This window comes from Schizophyllum commune (genome assembly GCF_000143185.2).
Source record: "Schizophyllum commune H4-8 unplaced genomic scaffold SCHCOscaffold_11, whole genome shotgun sequence".
Lineage (NCBI taxonomy): Eukaryota > Fungi > Basidiomycota > Agaricomycetes > Agaricales > Schizophyllaceae > Schizophyllum > Schizophyllum commune.
Genome location: NW_026089548.1, coordinates 1514953 through 1526024, shown reverse-complemented (window position 1 = coordinate 1526024; position 11072 = coordinate 1514953). Strand labels below are relative to the sequence as shown.

Genomic DNA, 11072 nt, shown 5'->3' with positions numbered 1-11072 from the left:
AGGGGAAGGGAGGGAGCGAGAGAGGGAGTGAGGAGGGAGGCGGGAGGGCTGCAGAGACAGGGTACCCCGCGCAGCGTTCTAGAGGAGGCCCCGGGCGGACAGAAGCATTGAGCGCGGGCAGCGTTGGATTAGGGATGAAGGGGATGTACGATTCGGGTGAGAGTGGGCATACGGCTAGGGCAGACGTGTGTATATGCGAGGGGAGGAGTGTGTATATGCGAGGGGGAGGGAGGGAGGTAATGGGAGGGAGAGGGTGAGGGAAGACGGCATGGGGATAGGGGGGAAGGGGGCACTCGGCTTAGAGTGCGTCGATTGCGGCGACGGTAACGCGGACGTCAAACGCAGCGATGCGGATGTCGATCGCAGGTTAGCAGATGTCGACCGCAGGCTAGCGTATGTCGATCACAGCGGCGTGGACATCGACCGCAGCGATGCGGACGTCGATCACAGGCAAGCAGACGTAGCTCGCTCGGTCCTTGCGCATTGGGAGCAGTCAAGGGAAGAGACTGGTTGCCGAGGCATCATGCGTGCGAGGGAAGTACGGCTAGCGAGCGTGAGCACGCGGCGGGAGCACGAAGACGGGGCCGAGGGTTAGGTAGAGGCGGGAGATGTAGAGGTGGGTGTAGTCGTGGCGTGTACGCTTGTCCGTGTCCTTTCTTGCTCGTCAGAGTCGCTGGTCACGTCCACGACGAGGGGGTCCCATCCAAGACGCGCTGGTCCCGGACAACAGACGCGCCAGCCACACAGTGACACACGTGCCCGCCTCGCCATCTAATCTAATCTGCGGCCGATCATTCGCCCGGCCAGACTGGGTCCGTGTGATCGACGCCATCAGTCCGCCGAGTCAGTGAACGGGCTCGACTCCTCGCCACTGCACATCGCACGCACACAGCACAACACGATGCCCGCGGAGACGCAGACTCCCTTCCGATTCCGTATGTATCCTCGTCGCCTGCCTCTGTCTGCGTGCGCGGCGTACTACTACCACCCCGTCCTCTTCTCCCATCTTCTCCCCAACACCATCGCCGCGGTCGATCCCCACCGTCTCTCCAATGCACCACCCTTCCCATCCCATTCGCCCGTTGCTCCAGTCACCCCGTTGCACCCTCGCACCCATCACCGCCCTCGCTCCCCATCCTCATCGCCCACCCCGACAACACCCCGCGCTCCGTCCCGGCTTATTCTACCCCTCGCCCGCCCCTCGTCTCACCGCTCCCCTTGTCCTCCTTCCTTTCTCAACCGAACCGACTCACCTCCTGTCCTCCTTCCCTCCCCAATTTATTCAACACACCCCCTCACCTTCCCCAATTCACGTCTAAACACCCTCACTAACACCCCCTCCCCCCAGCCGTCCACGCGGACCCCGCGTCCCGCGAAGTGAGCGACGCGGGCCAGGACCGGCGCATCATCGGCGTGAGTGGGGTTCTTTTTTGTTGTTGGAGAGAGTGTGTGTACTCATCGGTGTCTTCCATGCTTCTTGTCTGTCTTGTCTTCCAATCCTTGTATTCTCGATCATCCGCTCCATGCTTCCTGTACTCTCACTCACCCGTTCCATCCTGTCTTGTCGTCGGTTGTTACATGCTTCTTGTACTCTCCCACCTCCCTCTCTCCCACCTCCCTCTCTCCCACCTCCCTCTCTCCCTACCTCCTTTACCCCTCGCGTCGACCACGTCGACCGTGTCCTCTACCACGATGCCCCCCTTACCCACCCCCCACCCGACCCTCCACTACACCACCCTCGTCGTCTTACCGGGCGCGATACCGTGCAACTTTGCCGAACTGGGCGGGGTGGTGGATTTTTCGGGGCCACCGCCGGCGTATGATGCGCTGTACGAACTTTCGCCGTCGGTTGTGGACGTCAACATCGTCTCTGGGCCCACCGATATCAATAAACCCGCACCCGCCAAACCGCGAACCGCGCCCTCGGTCGCCAACGATGGCCTTCTTGGCCCCCTTTCCCACGAACCTTCGCCTTCTGCCGACCCTTCTGTCGCCAAACCTATCACTCGTAATGGCCTTCTCAACTCCTCCGTGGACGACTCCTCCCCCACCCCCCTCACTACTCCTTCCTCCCCCACCCCTCTCCTCGCCAACTCCCCCACCACCCCCCAGTACGCCCCCCTCATCCAGCCGCTGCTCCTCATCGCGCAGCACCCCGCCTCGCCCGCGGCGCAGGACACGGTCGCGCGGGGGCGGAGGGAGGCGGCGGGGGTGGTGAGCGGTAAGGAGCAGCGGTAAGTTTGGTTTTTTTGCGCGTGTTACGCTGGCGTTCGATCTTGTTATGATTGCGCGTGTTACGCTTGATTCTTTCGCTCAACCTTCGATTTCTTTCCTCGCTCGTGTTTGCGGCGTCTTCGTGCGTCTGTCGCGTTCGCCCTTCTTCGTCCGCGCGTCGCTGTCCTGTCCGCGCGTCGCTGCCCTGGCGGGTTCGTTGGCAACCGCGTCCTTCTTCGTCTTGTCCACGTGTCGCTGCCCTTGCGGGGCGGGTTTTCATCGCGGCGTCCCTCCTCTTTCCCTCCCCACCCCCCACTCTTCCCCACCCCAGCTAGGGGGTTACCTCTTCCACCCCCCATTCTCTTCGTGTACACCCACTTAACACTCGCTTCGTGTACACCCCCCTCCCACCCCCACGCCCGCTAGGGGGTGCTTTGTCCGCTTGCGCTCCCACTTAACGCTAACCCCCCCCCCCCCCACCCTCCCCCCCACCCCTAACGTTCGCTCACGCTCACGCAGACTGCTCGTCATCGTCGGCCCGTGCTCGATCCATGATGTGGACGAGGTGAGTGGTGGTTGTGTTTCATTCTCTCGTCCCGAAGTGTTGTTTTTTTGGGGGATACGGTCGCTTCGCTTCCCGCTATGCGGTCGCGATGCTCCTTCCCATCGTTCTGTCCGTCGTCCTGCACGAGTGCTGGTTCGTCGGGCGGCGCGGTCGCTTGGTCGTCGTGCGGCGCGAGTGCTTCTTCGTCGTGCGCCCCGAGCGGTCGCTTTCCTCCGCGCACGCCCCGAGCGGTCGCTTGCTAGGCCCGTACGCCCCGAGCGGTCGCTTCGTCGTCGGGCACGAGCGCTGGTTCGTTCGTCGTGCGCCCCGAGCGGTCGCTTCGCTCCGCGTACGCCCCGAGCGGTCGCTTCGTCGACCGACACGCGCGCTCGTTCGTCGTCCTCTGACACGAGCGCTTGGTCGTCGTGCGGCTCGAGCGGTCGTTCGTCGTGCGGCACGAGGGCTCGTTCGTCGTCCGGCACGAGTGCTCGTTCGTCGTGCGGCGCGAGTGCTTGTTCGTCGTCGTGCGGTCACGAGCGGTCGCTGCGCTTCCCTCCTTCGCCCCCCCTCCCTTCCTTCGCCCCCCCCCTTCCCCATCCCTCTCTCCTTCACCTTACTCACCCCCCCCCTCTCTCCTCCACCTTACTCACCCATCCCTCTCTCCTTCTTCTTCTTTCACCCCTCCCCCTCCCCCCACACATTTGCCATTTCATTGGGTCGCTTCGCTCCGAAATGCTCGCTAACGCTCACCAAAACCAGGCCCTCACCTACGCGCGCCGCCTGCGCGGCGCGCTCGACGCGGGGAGATGGCCGGAGCTGGTGGTCGTGATGCGCGCGTATTTGTGAGTTTATTTGTTTGGTTGGTTTTTTTGTTTCTTTCTTCTGTTTTTTCAATTATATTTTGGGTTGTTGGGGGAGTGAAAGGGAGATTGGGGGGTTGGGGCTGGGGCTGGGGAGTGAAGGGTTTGGGAGTGCGAGTGATGAGGAGTGGAGAGTGGGGGGAGGGGGGAAGGGCGGCGAGAGGGCGGTCGTCTGCGACGGCGGCGAGAGGGAGCGTTACGCGTATGCAGCCACGAGGGAGCGTTACGCGTGTGCAGCCACGAGGGAGCGTTACGCGTATGCAGCGACGAGAGAGCGCTGCGCGTATGCAGCCACGAGAGGGCGCTGCGCGTCTGCGTGGGCAAGCGATCGCTGCCGCCCCCCTTCTTCCTCCCTTCCCCCTTTGTGTCCCTTTCCCCCCTCCCCTCCTCCCTCCCTCCCTCCTCCCCACCCCCGCTAGGGGGTGCCCGCTCCCCTCCCCCTCTCCCCCATTAAACCCTTCGTGTTCTAATACTCGTTCGCTAACGCTCACAAAACACCCCCCCCAGCGAAAAACCGCGCACGACCGTCGGCTGGAAGGGCCTCATCAACGACCCGGGGATCGATGGCGGGTTCAGGATTAATGAGGGTGAGTGGGTTAGGCTTGAGTGTTTTTAGTGTGGGAGGGGGGTGGGGGGAGTGGTGGTAAGGGGGTGGGTTAGGCTTGAGTGTGGGAGGAAGGGGGGAGGGGGCGACAGAGTGGTTTAGACTTGAGTGTGGGAGGAAGGGGGGGAAGGGAGGTGGGAGAGGGGGAGAGGGGGAGAGGGGGAGGAAGGGGGGGGAGAGTGGTGAGGGGGGAGTGTGGGAGGGGGGGAGTGGTTTGTGAGGGTAGAGTGGTAAGGGGAGAAGTGGAGGAGTGGGGAGAGGGGTGCGGTGAGGGGGGGAAGGGGATGGAGCCCTCGCTGCGCTCGGACCAGGCGGTTGAGTCGACGGGCTTGCGGTCGAGTCGGCGAGCGGGGGGTTGAGTCGGCGAGCGGGCGGTCAAGCCGCCCGCAGGGCGGAGACAACCCAACCAGGCGGTTGACGCGCGGGCGGTTGAGGCGGCGAGCGGGCGCTCGAGACGCTCGCAGGGCGGAGCCAACCATGCGATCGACGAGCGGAGCCGACCAGGCGGGATGCGGGGCGCGGAAGGTGGAGAGGAGGGCGAGGCGCTGGTGCGGGCGGCCTCACAGTCGCTGGCGAAGCCGACCATGTGGTCGACGAGCGAAGTCGACCATGTGGTCGCCGAGCAAGCCCCATTGCGGGCCCTTGGCTCGACGGCCCTCGGGTTGCGCCGCCCCCCGCTCGCTAACCCTTTGGTTGCGCCGCCCCCCGCTCGCTAACCCTCTACCCCCATTACCCTCCCTACCCCACCTCCCACACCTCCCTCCCCGTCTGTCTTTCCCCACCGTTCTTTCGTATCTGCGACGCAGTCGCTTCGCTCCGAATACGCTCTCTATCTGTCTCTCTCGTCTAACCCCCTCCCCCATCACTCTTCTCAACCCTTTCCCCATCACTCGTCTAAACCCTCCCTCACCCGCTAACCCCCTACCCACTCACCCGCTATCCCCCTCTCCACACCGCACCCTCACCCTTTTCCCCCGGGTTTCTTCCCGCTCGCGTACTGGGTTTCATCCTGCTCGCGTACTGGGTGTCTTCCCAATCGCGTACTGGGTTTCACTCCCGCTCGCCAACGCTAACCCACCCCTCCCTACCCCCCCTCCCGCTCGCTCACCCCCCACCCAGGCCTCGCCACCGCGCGCGCGCTCCTGTGCGCGATCACGGACCTCGGCGTCCCCGTCGGCGCGGAGCTGCTCGACACGGTCAGCCCGCAGTTTTTGAGCGATTGTGAGTTTTTGTTCTGTTATGTTGTGTGGTGGTTTTGGGTTTCCGTTTACTTTGAATCGCTTCGCGCTTGCTTGTGTTGCGTGGCGCTCGCTGCGCTCGCCGGAGAGACGAGCGCGACCGGGCCCTCGCTGGCGCGTTATCTCCCCCCACCCCCTCCCTCGTCCCCATCTCCCTAACTTCGCTCACCCCCTTCCTTCCCCCACCCCTTCCCCTCCTAACTTCTCCTCCCTCGTCCCCACTCCCCTTTGTTACTTCGCTTACCCCCCACGCCCTCACTAACCCCACCCCCCAGTAACCTCCTGGGCCGCGATCGGCGCGCGCACGACGGAGAGCCAGCTGCACCGGGAGCTCGCGAGCGGGTGCTCGTTCCCGGTCGGGTTCAAGAACGGGACGGATGGGGGGTGAGTTTTTTGGGTGTGGTGTGGTGTGAAGGGGTTATGGGAGAGGGGTGGGTGTGGGTTTTTGGTGTGGTGTGGTGTGAAGGGGAGGAGTGGGGAGAGGGGTGGTGTGAAAGAGAGGAGGGGGGGGGGAGAGGGGGCGGTGTGGTGTGGTGTGAGAGAGAGGAGGGGGAGAAGGAAGCGCGCCGAGCGCGTGGCTGTAATGAGCGCGCCGAGCGTGGCTATAATGAGCGCACCATTCCTTTCCGCTCTCCCATACCGCCTTCCCATTTCGCCTCTTCTCCTTCCACCTCGCCTCTTTTCCTTTCACCCCGCCGTCCTCCCCACCCGCTTCCCTCCCATCCAATCGAACTCGCCTCCCTCCTCCCCTTCGGCCACTCGCTTGCCTCCTCCGCTTCGGCCACTCGCTTGCCTCCTCCGCTTCGGCCACTCTCGCCTCCTCGCCTCCGCATTGCCCTTCGTCCTTCTTCTCTCTCGCTCTCGCGCCGTTGTGTATCCTCTCGCGTCTTCACCCTCTCGCTTTCCAGACAGCTCGCTAACGCTCACGCCTCCCCACAGCGTCACCGTCGCGATCGACGCGATGCACTCCGCGTCGCACCCGCACGCGTTCATGGGCGTGACGCCGCAGGGTGAGCGGCCGGTGCTCCTTTCCCTTCCACCCCCTTACCCCTCTAACTTGACCCGCCTTCCCCCTTTCCCCTCCCCCAACATTCGTCATGACTCTTTCTGTTCAAAAACACTGATAACGTCCCTTCCTCCTTACCAACCCCCTCCTCCCTGCCTCCATACCAAACCCCCTCCCCCCAATGTTCGTCATGACTCTTTCCATTCGAAAATATTTCCTCCCTTTTCCTCACCGCACTAACCCCCCCCCCTCCCTTTTCTTCCCCCCCCTCCCTCCCCCAACGCTCGCTGAAACTCACTAGGCCTCGCCTCCATCGTCAAAACGACCGGCAACCCGCACCTGCACGTCATCCTCCGCGGCGGCACGGGCGGGCCGAACTATGGGGCGGAGGATATCAGGCGGGTGGTGGGGGAGATTAGGAGGAGGAGCGAGAGGGAGAAGGACGGGAGTGGGGGTGGGGGTGGGAAAGAGAGGTTTGCGAGCGTGATGGTGGATTGCAGCCGTGAGTGGGATTCCGTCGCAGGGACCGTCTTCCCACCCGTCCCGTTTTCGACTCCTCACCCGTCACGTCTTCCATTCTCCACCCGCCCCGTCTTCCATTCTTCGCCCGCCCCGTCTTCCATTCTTCACCCGTCCCGTCTTCCACTCCTCACCCATCAGTCCCCCTCCCCCTCCCCCGAACGGACGCCCGATGCAGAGGCTTCACGTGGTGGACGATGTCTCCCCCATCGTGTCGACTCTAAGGGGCGGGCGCGTGCGCCCCTTCCCTCCTTCTCGTCCACTCGTTCTCGCCTCTTCACTAACCCTTCCTCGCCTCCCTTTGTCCTCGCCTCTCCCCTGTCCCCAAACGCCCTTCACCCTATGACTGACACGCCTGCCCTCTAGACGGCAACTCGCAAAAGGATTACCGCAACCAGCCGAAGGTGCTCCACTCGCTGTGCCAGACGATCGCGGGCGAGGGGTTGTCGGCGAATGGGGAGGTTGAAGGTCGGTGATCATGTTCCCTCCCTCACGAAGATCCATTACAAACCGCCTCACCTCCTTCCCCTCCCCTCGTCCCTCCATCTCACTCCACGAACCCTCCACCTCTCCCACTTCCGCGAACCCTCGTCCCTCCATCTCACTCCACGAACCCTCGTCCCTCCACCTCACTCCACGAACCCTTCCCCTCTCCCACTTCCGCCAACCCTTTTCCCCCATCCACCACGAATGGCAATGCACTTACTGACAAACCTTTTGCTTACTGACAAACCTCTCAATCCCACCCAGACACGCTCGACATCGCCCCGCACATCACGGGCGTCATGATCGAGAGCAACATCAACGAGGGCCGGCAGGACGTGCCGGTGGGGGTCGAGGTGGGTTGTGGTTTGTTGTTTGTGGTTGTCGAGGGTTTTTTGGAGAGATTTCGGCGAGTTCTTGGGGGGGGGGGGATTTGGGCGAGTTTTTGGAAGAGGGGGGGGGGGGGATTGGGAGGTTCTAGGCGAGAATGGGAGGGGTTTGGGCGAGAATGGGAGGGGACTTGGGCGAGATTGGGAAGGGGATTTGTCCCTGCGTTCATCTTGTTTCCATCCGCGTCCGCGTCTTTTTCCTCGCGCGTTTATCACGCCGGCCGGTCCTTTGCTCACGTCGACCGGCCCTTCGCCCACGTCGACCGGTCCTTCCGAACGCTCACTTCTCTTTCATCAAACGCTCCCTTCCACCTACCCCTCATCCCTAGCCTAACCAACCTTCCACTAACGCCACCCCCCCAGAACGTCCGCGCGCACCTCAAGCCCGGCGTGTCGATCACCGACGGGTGCGTGTCGTGGGAGACGACGGTGGGGATGCTGGACGAGCTGAACGCGGCGGTGGCGAAGAGGCGGGAGCGGCTGGCGGCGAGGAGGGGGGAGGGGGAGGGGAAGAACTAGGGGGGAGGGGGGAGGAACAAACGCTGCGGGACACGGCGCGTTCGAGTGGGGCGTGCGTTCGGATGGGGCGCGCAGAGCAGTGCGCGCATCTGAACGCTGCAAAGAAAGGAATATGGGATGTGGTGGTGTGGAGGAGACGGGATGGGGAAGTGGGGAGGAGGCAGAGAAGTCGCGGTGAAAAGGCCAACGACCGGCGCTGGACACAGCAGCCAACGCCTGGCGCTGGAGACAAAAGCTAACATCTGGCGCTGAACGCAGAAGCTAACAACCGGCGCTGGAAAGTCAAGAAAGAGCAGTCGTGTGTATCGCTTGTATCCTCTATCTATTCTTCGTATCTCTATATATTCTCCGTATCCTCAATCTATTCTCCGTATCTCTATTCTCCGTGATATCTCTATTCTCCGTATCCAAAAAGCTCAACTATGTATGCAATGCCTCCTTCCCGGGTCTCAAGTATCCTCTCACAGCAGCGTCGCGCGATGGGCCTTTCACAGCAGCCTCACGCGACGGGCAGCCCGCGTTGCGAGTTTTGTACTACTTCGGAAGCGACCGACTTACTGAAGCGACCGACTTACTGAAGCGACCGACCGAAGGCAGGTCGATTAATGCATGATGTATACGTACGCCTACTTGCGCGTTAGTACGCCTACTTGAGCGTTAGTACGCCTACTTGAGCGTCAGAACCGCCTACTTGAGCGTCAGAAACGCCTACTTCAGCGTCAGAATCGCCTACTTGAGCGTCAGAACCGCCTGCTTGAGCGTCAGAACCGCCTACTTGAGCGTTAGAACACCTGCAGAAGCCGGGATGTGTGGGCGATGGGAGACAGTACATTGCGAGTACCGTACAGTACATACACTAGGTAGACCCAGCCCGGGGAAGGCACCAGGCGGGGTTCGATACAAGAGGCTGCCGCGTTTGGGCGCGCTGCCCGAGAACACCACCGCGATGGGGGCGAGACGCACGACGAACGAAGCAGGCGAAGATGTAGGTACGTACGTGTCGCACTCTATGTAAACTGTAGCTGGCCAGTCGAGTAAATACGGACGTCGGTCGAGAAAACGGGGTAGTCGGCCGAGAAAACGAGGTAGTTAGCCGAGAAAAGAAGGTCGCAGACACTAAGTAAACCGGCCGTAACCACAGTGGACCGGCCGTGAAAAGTCTAGGGATAAATAAGGAAGAGAAGAAAATTTTATAAGGAGAAGGGAAGGACAAACAGGAATTAAACATTTGTCGTAAGTACGGTGTATGGCGGTTGTGATCGAAGTGTGGACGACGCGGATCGAAGAGGGAGTCGTGGACCGAGAAGAGGTACGAAGACCGAAGCTGGATGGGAGCGGTAGAGGGTGAATGCGAGCGGCAGTCGAGGGTGGATTCAATGCGAGGGTGCGACGTGAGTGCGTGGATTTGGATGTATAGGGTACCGCGTCGATGTATAGAGAACCACGTAGAGGGAATTCTCGGGTGCGCGCGATTACATAACAGTGCAGGATTTTGCTGGCGGTTCCGACTGTGAAGGCGAGGTCCGCTTCTCAATCTCGGCTAGGCAGAGATCAAACACCTTGTCTGCGGACGGGGTCAGCAGTGCGGCACAGGCGCGCGGCGTCAAGGGGAAGGAAACGCGCGTGGACAAGGGAAGGAAATGCGCGGGGTAGCAGGGGAGAAAGGTGGCACGATCGCCTGAGATGGTAATATTATGTACTGACCAACGTTGACATTGTTCTTCGCGCTCGTTTCTACCCAAGCGGCGTTGTGTTCATGCGCGACCTTCTCGCCCTCGACGGCGTCTACCTGGCGGCTACGAGTGATATGAGCATTTGTGCTCACTTGTAGGGCAAGAGGCTAAAACGTGTTTGCGTACGAGATGTCGAGAAAAATCGAAGATGGATGAAGGAATGTGATATGCACCTTTGCGCGAGATCGCTCTTGGAGCCTACGATCACACATGGGATGTCGGTGACGCCGCAAAAATCGATTATCTTCTCGTGGACGATCCTCACCATCTCCAACGAGTTCTTCGAGGTGATGGAGTAGACGAGGACGTATCCGTGGATGCCAATCTGCGGTGGGGAAGGGGGAAGCGAAGACAGGTGAGGGGTTGCCCGGAAGGCATACAGCGTGTGCAAGGGAGGTGTACGCACCGCATGTTGGGAGTTGAGCGGCGAGTATTCGTCCTTCGCAAGCGATGTCAGCGCCTGCATTCCGGGGGACGCGCGCTGAGACACACCTGACCAGCAGTATCGATTATAGAGAGCTGATATTCCGTGCCATTGTGTTTCACCGTCTTCGTGTGCGAGCTCTCGATGGTCGGGTAGTACGACTCCTGGAACTCGTTCTCGATGAACTGCCGCACCAGCGACGACTTGCCTGCGCGCCGAGCACAGGCGCATCAAGCGAGCGAGGGAGCAGGCGAACGAGGCACATACGGTACGGGGCACGCGGGAAACGCGGGGAAGCCGTCAGCTGTGTCGTGTGAGAGGGATGGGGGCGCGGGCTGCTCACCGACTGAGCGGGAGCCGAGCACGGCGATCTTGCGCTTCTTGAGGGAGTCGGCGGAGGGGGCCATGGTGGTTCAAGAGAATGCGGGCAGCGCGCGTCACGGGCGGGGGAGGTCAGCCGGTCACGCAGGCGTAATCCGCGCACGCTGGGTGGGAGTTTGCGCACGTGGCGCCGTGGGCTGCTGTTTCGGGTAATGACG

The 11072-nt window shown here is 61.9% G+C and overlaps 2 protein-coding genes across 2 annotated transcripts; one reads left to right on the top strand and one right to left on the bottom strand.

Moving 5' to 3' along the window:
• Window positions 1-748: 748 nt before the first annotated feature.
• Window positions 749-9085, top strand: SCHCODRAFT_02076802 (3-deoxy-7-phosphoheptulonate synthase). The gene is made up of 15 exons (XM_050341700.1): window positions 749-935; window positions 1349-1413; window positions 2113-2234; window positions 2734-2779; window positions 3518-3600; window positions 4126-4205; window positions 5342-5443; window positions 5736-5844; window positions 6400-6470; window positions 6768-6968; window positions 7352-7453; window positions 7736-7824; window positions 8221-8327; window positions 8391-8455; window positions 8687-9085. The coding sequence occupies exons 1-15, from the start codon at window positions 902-904 to the stop codon at window positions 8935-8937; spliced, it is 1527 nt and encodes a 508-aa protein (XP_050198278.1). The 5' UTR covers window positions 749-901; the 3' UTR covers window positions 8938-9085.
• Window positions 9086-9848: 763 nt separating this feature from the next.
• Window positions 9849-10940, bottom strand: SCHCODRAFT_02513978 (P-loop containing nucleoside triphosphate hydrolase protein; the record flags this gene model as incomplete). Its single annotated transcript, XM_003028121.2, has 5 exons — window positions 9849-9940; window positions 10081-10172; window positions 10283-10548; window positions 10602-10741; window positions 10877-10940. 5 exons carry the CDS (start codon window positions 10938-10940, stop codon window positions 9849-9851), a joined length of 654 nt encoding a protein of 217 aa, XP_003028167.1.
• Window positions 10941-11072: the final 132 nt, after the last annotated feature.